The sequence below is a fragment of the Camellia sinensis genome, chromosome 8 (assembly GCF_055761805.1).
Source record: "Camellia sinensis isolate YWXY chromosome 8, ASM5576180v1, whole genome shotgun sequence".
Taxonomy (NCBI): Eukaryota; Viridiplantae; Streptophyta; class Magnoliopsida; order Ericales; family Theaceae; genus Camellia; species Camellia sinensis.
In genome coordinates this window covers 131,742,806-131,766,717 of record NC_138968.1, presented here as the reverse complement: position 1 = coordinate 131,766,717, position 23,912 = coordinate 131,742,806, and the positions used below count along the sequence as shown (strand labels likewise).

Below are 23,912 nucleotides of genomic sequence, written 5' to 3'. Positions count from 1 at the left end.
GATAAATACAGAATCAAGGCAGTCCAAAACAAGCATATTTATAGTTTTGATCAAGGCCAAACAATGAACACAAATAGGACTAAGCTAGCATGCGAAAATGGCCCCGAAAGAGGGATAATGAAGCAAGTAGCAGCTGCTGGCCCTAAATGGCCAAGAGCCCTTCAACAAAGTTGAAGAGGGGCTCAAAACATGCTATTTTACAGTTTATGATCAAACCCAAAATAGTGCATAAGCAAGCTTAAAATACCATACAAAATAGGGCCTAAAAGAGAGCTTCAACACAAAGAGCAAAAAGGAAGCCTCAAACAGTGAAAGACCCTTGATAAAACATGAATAGTGGGTCAAAATAAGGATATTTACAGTTCGGACCAGAGCCCAAAAATATAAGCACAAGGTGCTAACAAAACATGCAAAAACAAGGCCAAAAGGGGGATAAAGAGGCAAGTGACAAAAGGAAACCTCAAACAGTGAAGATCCCTTCAACAATATTCAAGAAGGGATCAAAATAAGCCACTTTTCAGTTTATGACAGAGCTCAAAACAGTTTACATATAGGCCTAAAATACTATGCAAGAAAGAGGCATACAAGAGAGGTAAAAAAGCAAGTGTAAAAAGGAAGCCTCAAACAGGAAAATACCCTTAAACAAACATGAAAAAGAGCTCAAAATAATGCTATTTTCAGTTAGGGTCGGAGCCCAAAAATATGAGCAAGAATGACTTAGAAAGCATACAAAATAAGCTCAAAAAGAGGGAAAAAGTGGCTCACCCTTGAAGACCAAACTTTAGCAACCTCTTGGCCTGAGAAAAGGTGCCTCCTAAGCTCTGAGAAGATCCTCCAAGCTGCTGGAATGGAGTGGTGGTATGGTGCTATGTGATGGTGTAGAAATGGGTGTAGGATTTAAGAGGTTTGGAGGGTTGAAGTGTAGTGAGAGAGAGATACAACCCAAGAGGCTTAAACAAAATTTTCTAACCTTTCAAATGAGAGCTGGAGGGCCTGATATATAGGCAAAAGTGTGGGAAAAAGAGGGGGAAAAAAGGGGGCGAAATGAATTCAAGTTTCCCCCCAAAAGTGCAGCCCCCCGGATACACAATCTGGGGGGAAACAAAATACATATTTGTAATGTACCTGGAGAGAGGATCAAAGCCGGCCTGGTATCTAAGTTGCAGGTGGCCGGTCGGCTACTTCCCATGGCCGGTCGGCTAGGGATCAAAAGGGTCAAGAACAATTAGTGGCCGGCCATACCAAAAAAGTGGCCTCCCATGTGTGCACCACACAACCATGTGATCAAAAACTGGGGAAGGTGAAACAGGAGAGAGAAAGGCCCACTTTTAGGAGGGGTTCAAAAGGGTCATACACAATTACTGGCCGGACATATGATATTGGTGGCCTCCCAGGTGTGTACAACACAAATATGTGGTTTGGGACAAGAAAATGTGGCCTTAGGGTGGTCAACATTGGCTTTCAAGTGAGAAAAACGGGCGACGGAGGGCGATGGAGGAATAAAACTGGTTGTCAAAACAATTACTGGCCTCCCACCCTTCTACGACCTTTCTAACAATGAAATAGAGGTCCCTGCCAAAAATGAACTCGAACCGATGCAAAATGAAGGTTCGGGGGCCGAAACGTGCAGCCCGAGGCCCCGAAAACTGACTGTTAGGCACCAGAAGTGGTGTTCAACCACGAAGTTGGTTTCTCGAGCCACAGTGTCCCTCAAAAGGGAGCAAATAAGATGCATGCCAAAAACTGGAGTAAACGGAGGTGGTTAAGCGGTCCCGAACCGAGGCACACGGCCAACGGCTCCGAAAAACCGGAAACCGGACTCCAAACGGGCAAAATGGCCTACGACCATGAAATGTAGCCTACGGCCACTGAGAGATGATCTACGAGACCTCTCCCTCCCTTCGGGAAGAGAAAACAGAGAAAATGGAGCCTGGTTCGCAAACCGAGACAAGACACGAAAGAGCTCGAAAGTCCGGAGGCAAGGCTCGCAGCCGAGACTCTAAAACTTCTGAACGAGCACAAAATGCACCATCACCAAGCGCTCAATCGGTAACGTCTGAGTCTTAAGGTCGGTCAAAAATGGGGTGTCTACAGTTGCCCCTATTTGACAGAACTCGAAAGTCACATGTGACGGGAGTGAATGTCAAAGCCGAGAGACGACCCATTTTTGACAAGGCCGAAGACTTAGACAAACAGGCAAGATAAACAGAGATGTGCCCGCAGGCATGCCCGTAGGCAGGGGCAAAATGCAAAATGATAGGCACAAAGCTGAATGTAGCTCATGATCATGCAAATGCAGCAAGCTGTAATGAGGCAAGTATTCGCAAATAGATGCAACAGTTTTAAGAAAGAATGCAAAGCAACAAGTAAACTCGAGCCAAACTACACCTCGTGTAGAAAGGATGTAAGAAAATTATGGAATTCTCACTGCGAACACAGTGTGCATGTGTGATAGATACACAGAGCGAACATGTGATTGATACACAAAAAGGTGAGCACAAAGTGTGATAGATGCACTAAGTGAACAAGTATGATAGATACACAAAGCGGGAGTGTGTGATTGATACACAGTGCGAACGCGTGTGATTGATACACAAAAAGGTGAGCACAAAGTGTGATAGATGCACTAAGTGAACAAGTATGATAGATACACAAAGCGGGAGTGTGTGATTGATACATAGAGCGAACGTGTGTGATTGATACATAGAGCGAACGTGGTGTGAGCGTGTGTGATTGATACACAAAGTGGGCAAAGCGAGTGTGTGATAGATACACTATTTGAGCAAAGTGTAATTGATATACAAAGGGTGAAGTGAGCAAAGTGTGATGGATACACTAAAGGTGAACACAAAGTATGACAGATGCACTTAGTGAACAAAGTATGATTGATATACTAAATGTGAACACGAAGTGTGATAGATGCACTTAGTGAACAAGTATGATGGATATACTAAAAGGGAACACAAAGTGTGATAGATGCACTTAGTGAACAAGTATGATGGATATACTAAAAGCGAACACAAAGTGTGATAGATGCACTATGTGAACAGAATGTGATTGATACACTAAAAGCGAACACAAAGTGTGATAGATGCACTTAGTGAACAAGTATGATGGATATACTAAAAGCGAACACAAAGTGTGATAGATGCACTATGTGAACAGAGTGTGATTGATACACTAAAAGTGAACACAAAGTGTGATAGATGCACTTAGTGAACAAGTATAATGGATATACTAAAAGCGAACACAAAGTGTGATAGATGCACTATGTGAACAGAGTGTGATTGATACACTAAAAGCGAACACAAAGTGTGATAGATGCACTATGTGAACAGAGTGTGATTGATACACTAAAAGCGAACACAAAGTGTGATAGATGCACTATGTGAACAGAGTGTGATTGATACACTAAAAGCGAACACAAAGTGTGATAGATGCACTATGTGAACAGAATGTGATTGATACACTAAAAGTGAAAAGTGTGATTGATACACTAGATGAATGAAGTGTGATTGATACACTAAATAAATGAAGTGTGATTGATACACTAAAAGCGAACACAAAGTGTGATAGATGCACTATGTGAACAGAATGTGATTGATACACTAAAAGTGAAAAGTGTGATTGATACACTAGATGAATGAAGTGTGATCGATACACTAAATAAATGAAGTGTGGTTGATACACTAAAAGCGAACACAAAGTGTGATAGATGCACCATGTGAACAGAGTGTGATTGATATACTAAAAGTGAAAAGTGTGATTGATACACTAGATGAATGAAGTGTGATTGATACACTAAATAAATGAAGTGTGGTTGATACACTAAAAGCGAACACAAAGTGTGATAGGTGCACTATGTGAACAGAGTGTGATTGATACACTAAATAAATGAAGTGTGGTTGATACACTAAATAAATGATCTTAAAACGAAACTTCTTTGAATGAACCATACATACAATATCGTGCGTGATTGAGGAAGAAACTTGATAGGTACAATGCATTACAATGCATGATGCTTAAGGAAAGCAATAAATGGACAAAGCGGCGCTTGAGAAAGCACCTCATGAGGTGAGTGGCGATGAACCGCTCTACTCTGACGGGGATCTCCCCTCGTGCTCTTCGAACACTTACCTTCAACTTACAGTACAAAGGCTCTGAAATGCTAACAAGGGTCCTTCACGTAGAACACTGGGATGCCACTTTTCTTCCTGACCACATTCACAACTTTGCCTATTCTCCAACGGGGTGACAGACTAGGTTGGTTCAATATCCAGAATTGAGGTGCATACACGCTATCTCAACCTATGGGGCTTCCATACAGAATTCAAGCCGGGGATACACCCCTGGGTATTTAAACCAGACTTTAGTCCCGGAAATCCCGAACCTTTATGTTTTAGGCATCAGCCATTCGAACTCTAGTTTCCACCATCGCAGCTGGTCTCTTAGGAACTCGTTGCAAACACAGCCAAGATGTCCCTGGCACGAAACGGTCCTCAAGGAGAGCACTTCTGATTGCCTATTCTGGCTTGAAGCAGACTTGATCTTGAGCTTGAGGTAAAGGTACATTCATACTTCGGAGCATTGGCAAGACCTGAAGAGGTACACACGGAATGTAGTCCTGGAACTTACTGAAGTTGAAACAAACTCAGATACCCGACATTTTCCTCTTTTGCTTTTGCTTTGCAGTCCGGAACCATATATAGCTTCAAATAGGTCCTGGTTCTACTGTTCTCACATGACCTGGGTTGAATCTTGCGATTTTATGAAAGAACAAATTCTGTTTTGTACAAATGTGGAGAACGGCACGGCACTCGGAGCACAAAACGATTTTATTTTTGAAATTAAGAGATGAGTTTTCGACCAAGTATTGAGCCTACGACTGAACACAGCAAAACGACTCAACAAGGAAATAAAAGGCACACAACCTAGACACATCGAGTAACACTTGAAATGACTCAAAACAAGAATCGAGACAAAACAAAAAGACACGACACTCAGACGTGCACAGGGAGCCTGTTTCACCGGGTAGTGTTTCCCACCCTTTCTCATTTGTGGTTCTCACATCACTCGGCCCTCAAGCTCTGTTTTTCTTAAAAAGCCTTCTTCTCACTTTTCCTCTCATCGCACATCTCTCTATTCTTCAATCTCTCATTTTTCATCCCTCCCCTGGGTAGTTGATGGATAAACAGCAAATTGTGGGTTCGTGCCCCTAGCGTTCTGCTAGATTCTCTTTCTTCCGCTCACAGCTAGTGAATTCCTCCCACGGAAAGGTTGCGCTACAACTGGGTGTGTAGCAAATCTGCAGCTAACATTAGTTGATGATGTTTTGCTGGGGAGTTTGGACGTGATAAGATCTGTCTAGATGATGGAGTGGAATATCTTGCCCCATTCTAGTTCGTGCTTCGCACTTTGCTTGATATCTCGTTGCTTGGAAGATGTGAGAGCTTTCTGCCCTTTGTTGTGCCCTTTTCTGGCGAATACGGTGCCCTTTCCGACAAGTAGAGTGCCCTTTCTGGCAAGTATTTTGACAAAGGGGAAAAGACAGAACACCTGACTCAACTGTGCCCCTAGTTCATCATTTTGACCATTTTTTGTTTTTGCTTTCTACTAAAACAATTTTGACCAACATGAGAGTTAGATTAACGTGCTTGTTCGATTTTCTGATTTAAAATTATGCAAGTTAGGCTATGAGCACTGAGAGTTTTCCTTTTTTGGGTCCAAGAAATGGTCCAGCTTTGAAAAATGGAGTACTTTTCGAGAAGATTAGTCAACCTCAGTAAAAATTCTCAAAACCTATTTTTGCAAACGACCACTGTTCAACGAGCACGGAACCTACTCTTGAGATGCACAACCTCGGACCCATAGCAATGGAAAATTGCCCCTTGTCTGAAGGACACTGCATGGCAACAGAAAGTTGCCCCTTGTTTGAAATGACACTGCGACGTTTTGAATGGCAACGGAAAGTTGCCCCTTGTTTGGATAGCACCGCAACGCATTGTAGTCAGTCCTCAGAGCGACGAACACAACCAGACTCTCAGATACAGAGAAGACAAAGATGACCAAAACCATCGCATGGACACAATCGAATTTGAAGTGTTTTACGGCTGGACTTCAGAATGAAGTTGCCTACGTATCCTAAAGATGGGAATCAAGCCTCACGTAGTTCGGGGTTAAGGTACACTCAGGTATTTAACCTTCACTTTTTAGGCTCTAACTTTTGCCAAGGCGCCCGTTGCGGGTTTTCGACCTTGTGAGCTTTGTTCTTCTTTTTTCTTTTTCTCAATTTTTTTCTTTCTTTTTGATATTCTTTTTTCATTCTTTTCTTTTGTATTTTTTTGCATTTTTTTTGTATATATATATATATATATATATTGCCTGGGTCGCCCTTCTGGGTTTTCGGCCCAGCGAGCCTCTCAAAGGGTAAAAGTATAACAAGTCCATGCCAAATGGTTTTGAGATCCCGAAATTATCTGAATCCAGGAGAATGGCTGCTGTTCTAACTTCGCAAGCTTCTTCTGATGGGATCTAATCTTCTTGACCTGACTTTGGGTGCCTCTTGTTCGAGGGCTGCTTCAAATCTGGCCACACAGGCCTTACATGGCGGTTGACCGTTGAACGTTCTGAATGGGTCCAAGGTTCGAAAACAAATGGATTGAATCTTGAGGCTGAGAGCGATCCTAGGCTGCACAATCTCAAGAGCGATTCCACACAAGTCTTCACAGGACTGCGCAAAACATTTTGTTTTTGAAAGTTTTTAAGAAAGCCACAAATCGCTCGCGCCGAAGATAGTGTGGAACCAATCTGGATCAAAGCTAGGGTCCTTCTCAGTACTCACACTAACAAGCATGATTTCGTTCATTAAGGGCTTAGCACGCCTCTCTTTCTCTCAGTTTGATCAAAGTTTTGCAAATCCCGAGGAATTCCTCCCTCTTTGTTTTCATCGCAACGTTCAAAAAGTTTTGAAAAACTCAGGTCATTACAATGACTTCAAGGCACAGAAAAGGCAGAGTTCTTAGTCAAATACTGCCATCTCATTCAGAACTTCCGGTATAACTGGCACAAGGCAGAAGCAAATATGAGAGCGCGAAAATCACTGCTGTTTCATTCAAAATCTGTCGGCATAACTGGTTCCCTGGCAGAAACAGACTCAAAACAAAACAAAAAGATAAACACAAAACAAAATGGTGACGCCCAAGGTAACACCTCCCGGAATCACCCGACTCCTGTACAACAGGACTGACTCGATACAACAAGACAGACCCAAAACAAAAAGAGACTGACTCAAAACAAAAAGACAGACTCAAAACAAAACAACAAGACTGACCCAATACCCAAGTCAGAAAGCACAAAAGCTAGCATTGGCAAATGCTCAAAACAGTGCATGCCATACACCATATCTGAAATAAACTGAACACCACCCGCAGGTGGTTCATCCCTCGATCACATCACATTATCCCCCACAGGTTCACTGGTCGAGTGCCGATAGACTTTGCTGGACTGGCGCGGGGATGACCCTGTTGTCAAACAGATCTTGTACATCATGGCGCAGACGAAAGCAACTGTCAGTGTCATGACCAGTTTGTTGATGGTACACACAGTACCTAGTATGGTCATGCTTTGGAGGGAGAGGATCAGGTAAAGGTCGTTGTTCCAATGGTTTCAGATGTCCTTTCCGGATTAAGGCCCCTAGAGCCTTTGACAAAGGCATATAAAGTGGGGTGAAAACCCTCTTGACTCGGGGTGGATATTTGGCCGTCTGTGAACTACTTCCGGACGCACCGGTGAATGGGGTAGCTTTCTTTGATGTGGTGGTGGTGACCATGCCCACTTCAGATGATCTTGCAGCTGCATCACCACTGGTGGTCGCATTCGAACTACGGGTAAACGTCCTCCTGGGCTGCTCCTTCTCCTGGTCAATGAGGCCCTGCTTCATAGCATCCTCGATCTGTACTCCCATCTCATGCAAATCTGAAAAAGGTAGGGAAGGGGAGCACAATCATTTTCTGCATTAGTTTGGGCTGGAGGTTGCACACAACCATCCGTATTTGATCCTTATCCGTTGGCCTAATGGTCATCATTGAGGCTTTGGCCCTCCAGCGGGCCACGAATTCTGAGAAGCTCTCCTTAGGCTCCTGTCTCGTCGTCTCAAGATCACGGATCACAATCTCGATTTGGGTATTGTATGAATATTGTGCGACGAAGGCCTCGGCCATCTCCTCCCAGCTTCGTTTCACTGAATCCTCCAATTTGGCGTACCAGATGGCCGCAATACCCAACAGGGTCCTGCCAAAAAGGGAAAGCTTCTGTAATCTTGTCAAGCCCATCGGGCGCAGAACATCTGAAAACAAACTCAGGTGGACCATGGGATCTCCTGACCCGTCAAAACGGTCGATGTGAGGCATCTTGAACCTGTCCGGCAGTGTCACAGCTGCGTCGGTGTACCCGTTCTCAATGTCCGGGATGGACTTTACCCCCTGGGATTTCTTGAACAACTTTTCAAGCTTGCTCAACTTCAACGCTGTATGGTCTACCTCGAACTCAAAGGGAGAGTCTGATGGGTTGATTGGTGCTTTATACAGCTGGGGTAAGATTGGGGGCGGAGCCGGCCCTGTCGGAATGTCCGTACCTTCTTGGACATTTGGCGTCTCCCCGGGTATTGGATCTACTGGTGGGGGGGAGCTTGATGCGAAGCAGATGCTCCGTTTTGCTGTTGCAATCTAGTGATTAGCTCTGCCTGTTGGGCCATGACCGCAGCCTGCTGTTTGGCGAATTCAGCTTGGCGGACAGCATCTTGCTGCATGAGTTTCATACTTTCTTGCATCTGGCACATCATCGCCTCCATCCCTGATGTGTTCTGCTGATCCATCTAACTGAATGGTATCTATCCCTGCAGTAGGAACTGAGACCTCAGCCTGACTGTTCACTGGTGGGGTGGATAAGGGCCACTGATCTGGTAACTGCTGAACTGGTGATTTGTGCCTGACTGGCTCTTTTACCCTGCCTCTGGCAAAGGAACACTGATTGCCCTTGAACTGAATCTCTGACCTGACAAAGTCTATCAGCACAAGTTCGATGAATCTCGGGAGATATCGGAGCCTTCTAAAGCTATGGTTCCCAGACTACCTAGCAAAAGAGAAAACATGCAGCATCTCAGCCTAACTTCACCAAAATAGATACGAGCATAGTAAGATGACTGTGCCCTCTACTGAATTCTGCCCCCAAAATTCTGCCTCAAATTTGATACCCTCGGGTAAAACTGATTCTTCAGATTCTGATGCCCGCAGACCTGATACCTAGACTTGCAAACTGATATATGCATTCCTGTAGAGACGCACTCTAAAAGCACATAACAAGCAAGTGAGAGCCAAAACAACCCTATGTTGGGGTAGGGGTTTCCCTGTCCTATTTTGTCAGGAGCTAGGGTTTCACTACACACGCAGCGGTTTCAAACAACCTAAAATCGGGTAAGCAACCTGTCCTAATTTGGAATGGTCACTATGGATTCCGAATATGCACTAGGTCGAATGGTCAAAAAGGGTGCCCCGGTAAAACCGGGGTTTGTGCTCCCATACTGGCAGAGCCCACAACCGGTCAGCCTTATGGTCATGCCTTGACAAGACAAGCCTCCGGCAAACCGTTCAGGAATAGCAGATGGCAAACACGATGCCCTAGGCGCACCAATGCAAATGTAATGCAAAGAAACACACAAGTGTAGTCAAAACAGGATATCATGAGTTCGAGTCAAGTTCTCTAAGTCCCCAGCAGAGTCGCCAGAAATTGTAGACGTCCCCGAACGCCCCAGGAGGGATGGGTCCCATTCTGTTCATTTGTGGTTACTACAGCTCGGACTCTCAAATTGTCACGGTTCTAAGTCTGAACCAAAGAGTCCAAATCCGGCAAATCGTTTTGAGAAAATAGATTTTTTTGAAAGAAGTGTCAAACATGGACTGCTTGCCAGATACAGAGTCGCCACCTAAATATTTTATTTGTGGAGAATTTAGGAAACCCTGACTCGTTGCCTAAGGCCACGTGTCCGTCATCACCAAAGTTGCCTCGGCTCGGGAACTTGGGTACAATTGGAGAAAGTCACTTCGTGAGCACCCCCACTCGCCCGATCAAAGATCGGCCTCTACTAACCATGATATCTATTTTTGAAAACATTATGCGTTCTTATTCCGGTTATTAGCCTAGATTTACTATGTGATGCGCACAACATACAAGTATAGACTGGATCGCCTGAATTGGAACAAAACATTTCATGTTTGTTTGTTTGAAAATGGTTTGATGGTGCTACCTGCAAGTAGGCTAAGACATGGATTTGCCACCCTCAGGTGGGCTTAGAAAACATGATTTTGCCACTATCTAGTGGGCTTAAAACTCACAATTGATGAATTGCTCCAATTCAAATAACCCAACCTTCACCCGCAGGCATTCAGGCAGTTATATCACATAAGCATATAGCCTCATGGTAAGCATGCTATTCATGGCAGTCACTCGCACGCATGCAAGGATGCTAAACCATAAAAACTTACCGAGTACTCCAAGCCAAAACAGAAGCTAATTAGAAATCCATGCATGATCCTAATTATACAAAAATGCCTAATGCAACACATGCAAAATGAATCTAAGATAGGCTCGGCTATTCTAAACATGGCATATGAGGTGCAACAGCTAACAAGTATTCAATCTTGGAATTGAAATACAAATGCAGTTAGTATGATGCGCCGAGCCCGGTGCATGCAAAACAGATGAATGAATGCAACATGCTATCATACTGTATGCTAGTTGAAACGTGCCCTAATCTAACCATCATAAGCTGGTAAATAAAAGGGAGAAAGACGTTGGGTTGGAAGACATGCATCACACACACGCACACTTATTACAATTATGTCCTCGCACAGAGGGTCCGAATAAAATAATATACAGTCCCAAATAATACAATCCGAATAAATAATACAGTCCAAATATGTACAAAAAATCCTAATTAATTACCAAATTAACTAAGAAAGCAATAAACTGGCATACGAGCCAGGGACCGCCTTGACTCTTCTTCAGATGATGAATAATGCATATCCGGGTTGCCTTTGTACGGAAATCCACTGTGATGTCCCAATTAGCCTCTGTTTGCGATTGATGCTGGAATGCTGTGCAAGGCTTTTGAAAGGCTACTGATTCTTGATTTGCTGCAATAGAGAGCAGGAAAAGGGCATGGCAATGTATTTTCACAAATGTATGCATGCCTCGATCCTCGTGCCACCAATCACTCATCTCGATGCATGATGGTCGAGGAGTCGAATTGTGCAACTCAATATAGAATGAATGCATATGAAAACACAACAAGACCTAACTCCATCATGGGCAATCCAGAGTGTCGGTGACAGGGAATTGAGACACGTTCCGTCACTCGAAGTACGAAACGTCCCTCGTTTCCCGTGCTCGGGCTAACTCCTATCCCAAGTACGATGCAATATGCATGATATGCAACTAAGATACAACCTAACATACACAATGCTATGAAATGGCATACACGATGCCCGAGATAACATGGCATACACAATGCGCTAACATACAACCTAGCATACGCAATGCTATGAAATGAAATGGCATACACAATGCATAATGGACTTACACCAACATGAGTGGACCTCAGCCACACTCACATAAGAGGCCATTGGGATGAAAATGAGACTCTCGAGGTGCGTGCACGCATGCACGCAAACCGAGGACCGAACCTAAGGCACGTATGCCACTCTAACAAGGCATGGCAAGGCATGGAACATGATATGCAAACATGCAAATTTCAGTAGCAAAATATGATGCAAAACAGCCCCGAATCATTGAAACATGGCACCTGATGCATGAGACGAACCCCGAAACTCAAAACTAGGCATGCGCAATGACCTATGGCTATGCAAAACATGCATTATTTGAATATGAAGCATAAAGAAAGAATCAAGGTAGTCCCAAAACAATCATATTTATAGTTTTGAGCAAGGCCAAACAATGAACACAAATAGGACTAAGCTAGCATGCGAAAATGGCCCCAAAAGAGGGATAATGAAGCAAGTAGCATCTGCTGGCCCTAAATGGCCAAGAGCCCTTCAAAAAAGTTGAATAGGGGCTCAAAACATGCTATTTTACAGTTTATGATCAAACCCAAAATAGTGCATAAGCAAGCTTAAAATACTATACAAAATAGGGCCTAAAAGAGAGCTTCAACACAAAGAGCAAAAAGGAAGCCTCAAAAAGTGAAAGACCCTTGATCAAACATGAACAGTGGGTCAAAATAAGGCTATTTACAGTTCGGACCAGAGCCCAGAAATATAAGCACAAGGTGCTAACAAAACATGCAAAAACAAGGCCAAAAAGGGGATAAAGAGGCAAGTGCCAAAAGGAAACCTCAAACAGTGAAGATCCCTTCAACAATATTCAATAAGAGCTCAAAATAAGCCACTTTTAAGTTTATGACAGAGCTCAAAACAGTTTACATATAGGCCTAAAATACTATGCAAGAAAGAGGCATACAAGAGAGGTAAAAAAGCAAGTGCAAAAAGGAAGCCTCAAACAGGAAAATATCCTTAAACAAACATGAAAAGGAGCTCAAAATAATTCTATTTTCAGTTAGGGTCGGAGCCCAAAAATATGAGCAAGAATGACTTAGAAAGCATACAAAATAAGCTCAAAAAGAGGAAAAAAGTGGCTCACCCTTGAAGACCAAACTTTAGCAACCTCTTGGCCTGAGAAAAGGTTCATCCTAAGCTCTGAGAAGATCCTCCAAGCTGCTGGAATGGAGTGGTGGTATGGTGCTATGTGATGGTGTAGAAATGGGTGTAGGATTTAAGAGGTTTGAAGGATTGAAGTGTAGAGAGAGAGAGATACAACCCAAGAGGCTTAAACAAAATTTTCTAACCCTTCAAATGAGAGCTGGAGGGCCTGATATATAGGCAAAAGTGTGGGAAAAAGAGGGGGAAAAAAGGGGGCGAAATGAATTCAAGTTTCCCCCCAAAAGTGCAGCCCCCCGGATACACAATCTGGGGGAAACAAAATACATATTTGCAATGTACCTGGAGAGAGGATCAAGGCCGGCCTGGTATCTAAGTTGCAGGTGCCTGGTCGGCTACTTCCCATGGCCAGTCGGCTAGGGGTCAAAAGGGTCAAGAACAATTAGTGGCCGGCCATACCAAAAAGGTGGCCTCCCATGTGTGCACAACACAACCATGTGATCAAAAACTAGGGAAGGTGAAATAGGAGAGAGAAAGGACCACTTTTAGGAGGGGTTCAAAAGGGTCACACACAATTACTGGCCGGCCATATGATATTGGTGGCCTCCCAGGTGTGTACAACACAAATATGTGGTTTGGGACAAGAAAATGTGGCCTTATGGTGGTCAACATTGGCTTTCAAGTGAGAAAAACGGGCGACAAAGGGCAATGGAGGAATAAAACTGGTTGTCAAAACAATTACTGGCCTCCCACCCTTCTACGACCTTTCTAACAATGAAACAGAGGTCCCTACCAAAAATGAACTCGAACCGATGCAAAATGAAGGTTCGGGGGCCGAAACGCGCAGCCCGAGGCCCCGAAAACTGACTGTTAGGCACCGGGAGTGGTGTTCAACCACGAAGTTGGTTTCTCGAGTCACAGTGTCCCTCAAAAGGGAGCAAATAAGATGCATGCCAAAAACCGGAGCAAACGGAGGTGGTTAAGCGGTCCCGAACTGAGGCACACGGCTAACGGCTCCGAAAAACCGAAAACCGGACTCCAAACGGGCAAAATGGCCTACGACCACGAAACGTAGCCTACGGCCACTGAGAGATGATCTACGAGACCTCTCCCTCCCTTCGGGAAGATAAAACAGAGAAAACGAAGCCTGGTTCGCAAACCGAGGCAAGACACGAAAGAGCCCGAAAGTCCGGAGGCAAGGCTCGCAGCCGAGACTCTGAAACTTCTGAACGAGCACAAAATGCGCCATCACCGAGCGCTTAATCAGTGACGTCTGAGTCTTAAGGTCGGTCAAAAATGGGGTGTCTACAATGAGCAGCTAAGAATGGTCAGAGCATATTTGGGAAAGAAAAAGGCAACATCCAGTTTCTCCTGCTTGCTTCCAGTCAAGAGGAGAACTAGTCGTTGGACCACACACCACTCCTTTTATAATTTATTGAGTCTCCTCATCAAGCAGACTAGGAATTCATTTAATAATAGGTTTTTTTATTCTTTAGCACAACTCGATGAATTTAGTAAAACCTTTTAAGATAACAATACGAGGAAAGTTCCCACCAGGTAACAACGACTCTACTTAATCCTACTTAAGCATATTCATATTATGTCACTGAGGCCCCGTTTGTTTGGGATTATGGGGAGGGGATTGTGATTATTAATCTCTTGGTATTACTGAGGACTTGGTGTGAAGCCTTGAAGCGCTTCTCATTGGTAAACCTCAGGTTCCTTGGGTCATTGCAATTTTAAAATGTTTCACATTTTACTATTTTAATAGTTGAATAAAGTACCTGAAGCTGATGAGAACATTCATAAATGTAATATATCTTGAATTACTAAGAGCATCTCTATTGGTGTAGTGTTTTTTGTGTTATTTTCAACAAAAGTGCATTTTATATAGATTGTTATAAGTTGCTCTACTAGTGTGTAGTATTTACTGTACTAAAATAGCACATATACTCCAATGTAAATTTGTGTGTGCGCGCCCATTTTTTCCCACTACCTACCAATCACAAACTTAAGTCAAAGTTACAAAATAAATAAAAATTGCATTAAACAAATTAGAACACAATACATAATCATTTAAAATTATAAAATAAAATAAAAAAGGATTTCTATCAAAATCAGAGTTTGTTGAGAATATTATTGCCCTCACAAAGCAAAACCTCGAATCGTATGCTATTTCTTTCTATGCAATTCCTTTTTCACCTCTCTGACATTAAGCCTTTTAGTTCTTGCAGAATCAATACCACAGTCAATTGGATCTTGATTGGAATCTAGATAAATAGGTGAAAAAGAATCTTGGTGAGGATTCAATGGATTGGTGAAGATTTCAATGCTTAATTTATGTGATTAATAATGAAATAGTAATAAATTAGTGATAAATTAAACTCCAATTATATTGATATAGTTGTAATTTTATTTTTTGAAAACAATCAAATAGTCCAAGGTGTAGTATAAAATAGCATTGTGCTATATATGGTGTGTCAAATTTGGCATAGGAAATAGGACTATAATATTTTAAGACAACATATACAACACTGCTTGAGTGAATGTTTTAGTTACAGTATCAACTTTCTTAGGTGCTGTTAAGAATGTTGTAATTCATTTGTGGGACAAGTCCTTGCCAATAGCCTTCTGCTGCCAAGGCCTTTCTAACTAATAACACTGATTAGATATGTAATTTTAGTTTCTTTCCAATGCATAGTACAATAATAGCAAATGAAAACAAAACTATTTCAAAGCCTGTATACCAGATGTATTATTTTCATACAATTGTTCCTATTCTGATTGATAGAAACAAGATTTCTACCAGATATACAAACCGATAAAAAGTCCAACACAAACAACACTAATTTGATTCTCTCACTCAGATTCAGTTTCAGTTTTAGATTCAGAAATGACTTCTAACTTGCTGTCAAAAGACTTTCGATCCCTAGCAGTCATTGGATTTGTGGTGGTAAATGGATTGGGTGGCGTAGTCAGAGTGTCTCCATCATCTCCTTCCCACATTTGAACCACAACTTTCATTGAAGGCCGGTCTCCTAGGTACCACTGAATGCACCAAAGTCCCACATGTAAACATCCCATTTTTGACCGCCCTTAAGATTTGGACGCGACTGATGGTTTACATGGTGAAGAAAGGTGTGCAGGGCAAAAGTTCAGTTTCTTTGGCAAGGAGAGAGTCAAATCTCAACTTCATACCCCTTTTTGAACCAAAACAACATTGATCAAAAGATTTTAGACCTTAAAACCCTCTCTTTCAAAACGATTTTGAAATAAAATTTTTACGATGTTCTAAGGCTCGCATTTTGTTAAATGTTGCGCTTTTCGGTAAATCGAGCAAGGACAAAGTGGAAATGAATGAAAGAGAGATGAAATCTTTGAAAAATCTTTCAAAACACCATACTTAGGGGTTTGGAGTTGAAGAAAAGAAGAGACGAGGGAAGAAACCCAGTTAGGGGAGAAAATGGGCATGAATCACTAAGACAAAGTCGAGCGGTCCTCGCTAAATCAGGCTTATCGGTCCATAAACTTGGATTTAAGCTATGAGGCTGCCACCGTTGGAAAGAAGACTTCCGGGGCTTCATTTTTCACTCAAGAATATCCTAAAGCCAATTCCGGATGGGGGAGATATGGTTGGTTGAAGTAGGGCATCACTCCGGTTGGACCGAATCTGCGCGGTTTCACCAAAACAGACATAACTTTTTTCATAGGAGGGATTTTAATGCAAGGTTTGTGCCATTGGAAAGCTAACTTCCGGGGATTCAATTTGGACACCTGGCCGACCACCTTTGGACTTCCCAATCACTGGCCGGCCACCTTTCTTTCCGGAAGACCCATTTTTTGTCCTAAAAACCAGAAAAAGTGGCAGGCCGACCAGAAATGGTGGCAGGCCGACCACCTGAACCTTTTGACCTGGTTGGGCGACCAGAGGAGGTGGTCGGCTGACCACCCTAACCCTTTTGAATTGGTCAGCTAGTTTTGTCTCTCTGAGTGTGTTCCAGCTGTGCCAGCTGGGAGGCATTTGCTGCATCCTCCATACACGTGTATGGAGGATCTTTGAAGTTATTTTTTTAGCTTCCAAGAGAAGCTTTAGACCTCTTTGTCTATATAGGGGGTCCTCTCCCTCCTTTGTGCTGGTTCTGAAATTGCTGGGGCTAAACAATATATCTCTCTTTATATCTCTCTCTTTTGAGATCAAAAATTGCTTGGTTCTTGGCCCCTTTGCACCACCTCTCATAGCCTAACACTTCCATCATCAATCTAAGGTCCTTGGAAGGTATTTTCAGAGGTTCAAGGTTGGGTTTTTGGGTCCAGGGGCTGCTGGTTTCTGCTGGTCTTCAAGGGTAACCATTTTTCCCCTTTTTGAGCATTATTTTGATCCATCCCTTAGCTCCATTTTAAAGCATTTTAGAGCCTTGTTGTAAACTAAAAATAGTCTTATTTTGAGCTCCTCTTCATGTTTTTTTAAGAGTACGTTTCTGTTTGAGGTCTTCTACCCCCTTGTATGCTTCATCTCTCTTTTAGGGCTTATTTTGTTTCATTCTTTAGCCTTATTTGAAAGCATTTCTGGGTTTTGACATAAACTTTAAAGTGTCATATTTTGAGCTTCTCTTGAATATTGTATAAGGACACTTTGCTGTTTGAAGTCATATACTTCCTTGTTTGTTCAATCTCTCTTTTAGGGCTATTTTTGCATCATGTTTTAGCCTTACTTGTGAACATTTTAGAGATTTTCTATAAACTGGAAAAATTCTTATTTTGATCTCCTATTCAAGTTTGGTTAAGGTCTCTTTTCTGTTTGGGGTCATCTTCCCCCGATGCATGCTTCATCTCTCCATGATTAGGGCTATACATTAGAACACTTGCATTGGCCATGGTTTGGCCTCTTAGACACTGAAATTTAGTGGATTTTCAGTGGCTTAGGTGTATTTTTGAGGTCCAAAATTAGAGGGGGGTGGCCCCCTCTCTCCTTGTCTTGTTTGGTGGTCTTGTTGGCCTTCCAAAGAGACTCTATTTTGCATGCATTGAAGTCATGTTTCAGGCCTTATTCAGAGGGTTTTGAGGTGTACCTTGACTCTATCCAAGGCCTATTTTGCCATATTTTATGTCTATGTTGCATGTGTAGACCAATCCCATCCAAGGCCTTTCAAAGGAGCCTCTCTTTGCATGTTTCCTAGACCTATTTCAGGGTCAATTTGGTGAGCTTTAGGGCTGTCATATTTGATTTCCAAAGTTGGTTTTGCCATGCTAAGTGTCTATCTCGTATGTGCTTAACAACCCCCTTGCATGGCCCTCCAAAGAAGCCCCTCATTTTTGCACATGTTGGCTGCATTTTAGTGATTATATGGGCGTATTTTGGCATGTTTTATTCACTAATTTTGGCTGGTTTGATGATTTTTCATACGCTTCATATACATGCCATACAACTCATGCTTACTAGCCAATCTTGCATGTTGCCTTAGCCCTTCACGTGAGCACCTTTTGGCCATGCTTTGAACTGGAAATATTCATGTTTTAGGACTGCCTTGGCTCTGTCTTTGTGCTTCATAGTCAAATAATGCATGCTTTGCATAGCTATAAGTCAATACATGTGCCTAGTTTTGAGTTTCAGGGCTTATTTCATGCATCGGTTTCCATATTTCCATGCTTCGGGACCATTTAGCATCATGTTTCAGTGCTGAAAATTACGTGTTTGAATGCCATCTTTCATCCTTTGCCATGCCTTGTTAGAGTTGCATGTTGTGCCTTAGGACCGGTCCTCGGTTTGCGTGCATATGTGCACGCATTTCGATTGTCTCATTTTCACCTTATGGCTACTGATGTGAGTGTGGCTGAGGTCCACTCATGTTGGTGTAAGTCCATTATGCATTGTGTATGCCATTTCATAGCATTGTGTATGCTAGGTTGTATGTTAGAGCATTGTGTATGTTATGTTGCATCGTGCATTGTGTATGCCATTTTATAGCATTGCGTATGCTAGGTTGTATGTTAGTCGTATTGTGTATGCCATGTCATTTGCATTGTGTTTGGGATAGGAGTTAGCCCAAGCACGGGAAACGAGGGACGTTCGTACTCCAAGTGACGGAACGTGTCTCAATTCCCGGTCGCCGACACTCTGGATTACCCATGATGGAGTTTAGGTCTTGTTGTGTTTTCATGTGCATTCATTTCACATCGAGTCGTGCAAATCGACTCCTCGACCATCACGCACATCATGCATCGAGATGCGTGATTGGTGGCACGAGGATCGAAGACTACGCTCCCTGAAGAGTAGTCAAGCATACATATGTGAAAATACTTTGCCATGCCCCTTTGTTGCTCTCTGTTGCAGCAAATCAAGAATCAACAGCTTTCTAAAGCCTTACACAACATTCCGAGAACAATTACAAACAGAGGCAAACCGGGGCATCGCAATGGATTTCCGCGCAAGGCAACTTAAGCACGCATCATTCATCATTCGGAACAGAGCTGAGGCGGTCCATGGATTTGCGTGCTAATTTACCTGCTTTCCTAGATTAATTTGTTAATTAATTAGGATTTTGTATTTATTCGAACTGTACTATTTATTCGGACTGTATATTATTTATTCGGACCCTCCGAGCGAGGGCAATGTTGTAATAAGTGTGCGTGTGTGTGATGTATGTCTTCCAGCCCCACGTCTTTCTCCTTTTATTTACCAGCTTATGAGGGTTAGATTATGGCATGTTTCAATTAGCATACTTATGCTCGCATGTTTGCATTCATTCATCTGTATTACATGCACTAGGCTCGGCACATCATACTAACTGCATTTGTATTTCAATTCCAAATTGAATACATGTTATCCGTTGCATTTCATATGCCATGTTCAGAATAGTCGAGCCTACTGTAGTTGCATTTTTGCATGTGTTGCATTAGGCATTTCTGTATAGTTAGGATCATACATGGATTTCTAACATAGCTTCTGTTTTGGCTTGGAGTACTCGGTAAGTGTTTATGCTTTAGCATCCTTGCATGTGTGTGAGTGACTACCATGATAGCATGCTTACCATGAGGCTATGTGCTTATGTGATACAACTGCCTGAATGCCTATGGGTGAAGGTTGGGTTATTTGGATTGGAACAATTCATCAATTGTGAGTTTTAAGCCCACTAGATAGTGGCAAAACCATCTTTTCTAAGCCCACCCGAGGGTGGCAAAATCTGTATTTTAAGCCTACTTGCGAGTAGCAAACCGCTTTCAAAAACAAACATGAGATGTTTTGTTCCAATTCAGGCGATCCAGTCTATATTTGTATGCTGTGCGCATCACATAGTAATTCTAGGCTAATAACCGGAATAATAACGCATAATGTTTTCAAAACTAAATATCATGGTTAGTAGAGGCCGATCTTTGATCGGGCGAGCGGGGGTGCTCACGAAGTGACCTTCCCCAATCGTATCCAAGTACTCGAGCCGAGGCAACTTTGATGATGACGGACACATGGCCTTAGGCAACGAGTCATGGTTTCCTAAATTTTCCCAAAAAAAAATATTTAGGTGGCGACTCTGTATCTGGCAAAGCAGTCCATGTTTGGCACTTCTTTCAAAAAATCTGTTTTCAAAAACGATTTGCCGGATTTGGACTCTTTGATGATTCATCGGTCTTGCATTGCACTCCGCGAGATTAGATACAGGACCGTGACACAAATTGAGTCCAAACTGTAGCAAGGCCCGAGGGCACGTCTACACCACAATTGTTATTTTCTTCACAATCTTAGCATCTTCATCTTCCGCAATCACGATCCCCTGTTCTTCTTCATGATTTAAACAGTTATAGATCCATTCGGGGAAGTAAACTTCGCTTGTATTCTGTGTTGTAACATGGGTATTCTTCCTCCCTCCAACCATTTCAAGCAACAACATTCCAAAACTGTAGACATCTGACTTGTATGACACGTTCCCAAAGTTCCTAGAGAACACTTCAGGTGCAATATAGCATATGGTGCCCCTAGTAGCAGTCATGGATATAGCACTTTGTTCTTTCGAACACCACTTGGCTTGACCAAAATCAGAGATCTTGGGATTGAATTTGTGGTCCAACAAGATGTTATGAGGTTTAATATCGAAATGAAGGATTCTTTGATCATTTTTCCTGATTAGATGATATAAACCTCTCTAACGAATCATTTGGCAAGTACTCATAAACGAGAGCTCTTTTAAATCCATCAGCACAATATCTGACTAGGCGAACCACATTGATGTGGTGGATTCTACCTAATGTTCCCACTTCATTGATGAAGTTGTCCCCATTCCCCTTGACATCGTTGAGGATCTTGGCTGCAGTGTGGATGTCATTGGAAAGTTTTCCCTTGTACACTGTTCCATAACCTCCTTGGCCTAGTTTTTCCTTAAAATTGTTAGTAATTTTCTTAATCTCGGCATAAGTGCATCTAGTAAGCTTGAGAGTTATGTAATCCTCCAAAAAATTTTCAATTTTTACTTGATCCTCTTTCTTTAATTTATTTGATCTGTGGACAAAATATATTGTGACCGTGACTACAAGAAGAAGAATCAAGCAAGGTGGTATCACACCTGCAATTTTAAACAACAAAAATTAAGAGTGAAAATTCCTTCTCCAGAAAAAGAAAGGGAAAAAAAAATCACGGGAGGGTAGACTCTGAAAGTAAAACATAAAGGAAAACTAATAGAGGAAGGAGTACTTGAATAACCAGTAGTAATTGGTGGTGGGTTATGTATGTTATTGTCAAAGCATTCAATTTCATCATGTTTCCTGCTGCTGTTGTTGCTCTTATTCCTCCTCCTCAGTCTACAATACTTGCCTATTTCTTCACACCTCCCACATATGGGCTTGGACCAACTCAATCGAAGTTCATTAGTATCTAAATCAGGAGAACCATATAGAGGGGAATCTATTGATGTTACAGTATATAACTTTCTGCAAGATAATAGGAACTGCTGGATTAAAAAATCATCAGGTACCACATAGACCACATGACCTTGGCTGCTGTTATGGCAATTATTTGTGATTGGAAATGGTGAATGTCTATAATATGCATATTCTATATCATACCATTCGAAAGGGTAGGTTTGCATTGTTGAGAAGGGACAACTGAAAAAGCTATAATTACCTGGGTAATAATGTGGTGAGAATTTGAAGGGAGAGGCCGATAAACTGTGGTTTAGATTTAGGAGAAGCTGTTCCGGAAAGCAACTGCTGGGGTCACTTATATACAAAGACTGGTCTATGTAATTGATTTGCTGGACAAATACAGTTACAGTCACGAGCTCAAGCATGGTAAGGTTGGTTGGGGAGCAGGATAGTTCAAACCCGGGATAGCCACAGTGATTTGGCTGGTGATCCTTTAGCTAGAATGGGAACCGGATGTCTGGACCATATTCCCCACACCTCTGTGTCACCGTACATTCATCTGAATTTAGTGGTCGTGCTCGTGGTGCTTGTGGTGCTTCTGCTGCCAATACTACTCCTTGGAGTTGGAACAATAACAAGAGAAAAAGAAAGACGAGGAAGAAGAAGATCATGGCCATTTGCATACTAATTTCCTTGTGGAGTTTCAAATTCAATGCCTCCTCATCCTCATACTCATTTGTCACTTTCTTCAAGTCAACATCCTCTTTGCAGAGCCGGCCCTGGCCAAAGGCAAGCAAGGCAGCCGCCTTGGGCCCCCAAATTTCGATAAATTTTAAGGACTCCTGAATAACTCTTATGGTGTTAATAGGTTTAAAAATATATGTCCAAATCAATTCATTTAACTTCACAATCTAAATTTAAGGTTTTTAGAGCATGTTTAACTCTTTATTTTTTTCCCAATTTAATTTGATTATAGATTTGAGTACAAACTTGATTTACATAAATGATTTTTTTTTTTTACTTATACATGAAGGGCCCCAATTTTAAGACTCCGCCTTCGATCTCAAAAATCCTATCGCCAGCCTTGTCTCTATCTTCATGTCAAATTCCTCATTCTGTCTCTATCTTCAAGCAGTGTGTGACAAAATCAAAACAAAACTGCCATAGTTTGAAGTTTAACCCACTTCGTTGCATTTACTAGGCTGGTGTCATTTTCTATGTGACTATTTTAATTTCGAGCAACGAAATAGTTGGCCAAATCACATTCCAGTGATTATATAATAGAGGTGATGTGAGTATATGGTTTGATTTGGTTCGGTTCAATTTAGGAACAAATCAAGAACCAAACCACTACTTACGATTCAACTCTCTGAAATTTAGAACCAAACCAAATTATAAAAATTTTAAAACCAAATCAAACCGAATCAATAAAACGTGGTTCGATTTGGATTAAAGCCACGATTCTCACAAAATATTGATAACAACTTGCTCAAATGTCAAACAATATGCCGTTAGTTTTCAAACAAAAATTATTTAAATAATGAAGAGTGATGGAGACTCCCTCCAATCACCACCCCCACCACCCCACACACATGTGGCAGGTGGTGATTGGAGGACAAGGGAAACAAAAACAAAAAAAAAACAAAAATCCAACCAATGAGAGAGGGGGGTCAAAGGGGGTGGAAAAAAAAGGGGGCCTTAGACATTTTTGTTAAATAATTATGTAGAAGTAATTTTACCACTAATTACAATAAGTCTACTTTTCTTAAATTTGGATACTTTTTTAGGTAACATAAGTTGCAGAAAGTTATTAATAACTTGTGTATATGTGGTGGGGGTAATCCTCTGAGACGAGGTGCAAAAGAGGAATTTGCATAACCAGTATAATATGAAGGAGAAGAATTCTCTGTCCCGCACAGGACCTTCTCTCTTATTTTCAGCCTTTACGAAGTCACTATAAGAAGAGTTTAGGGCTGGGAGAGAAAATTTGACAGGAAGGTCTGGATAGTTGGGAGTAAAAGGAGAACCATGGGGTGAAAGACCTAGGAGATGGAAAATATCAAGAACGGTGGGGGCCATCATACCGCACCGAAACTGGAAGAAATTGAAAGCCATATTCCAAAAACATAAGGCAGCAGGAATAAAAAAGGGGTCTTCAGGAATAATGAACCTGGAAAGTCGAAGGGCATCGAGGATATAAAGCTCTTGTAGGTCATCTTCTCTCGCAGGCACCACTCTGTCATACCATTCCTCCCATTCAGTCCTCAATGTCGGCCAGCAACGATGAGGACGGTTTACCCTCCAAGTTCCCCAATCAAGCCTTCCTTCGTAAAG

At 42.1% G+C, this 23,912-nt stretch overlaps 1 protein-coding gene across 1 annotated transcript; it reads right to left on the bottom strand.

The window, feature by feature from the left end:
* Nucleotides 1-15,587: 15,587 nt before the first annotated feature.
* Nucleotides 15,588-20,710, bottom strand: LOC114287143 (LEAF RUST 10 DISEASE-RESISTANCE LOCUS RECEPTOR-LIKE PROTEIN KINASE-like 2.4). Its single transcript, XM_082885508.1, has 2 exons — nt 20,459-20,710; nt 15,588-15,776 (listed from the first exon to the last, which is right to left on the bottom strand). Exons 1-2 carry the CDS (start codon nt 20,708-20,710, stop codon nt 15,588-15,590), a joined length of 441 nt encoding a protein of 146 aa, XP_082741634.1.
* Nucleotides 20,711-23,912: the final 3,202 nt, after the last annotated feature.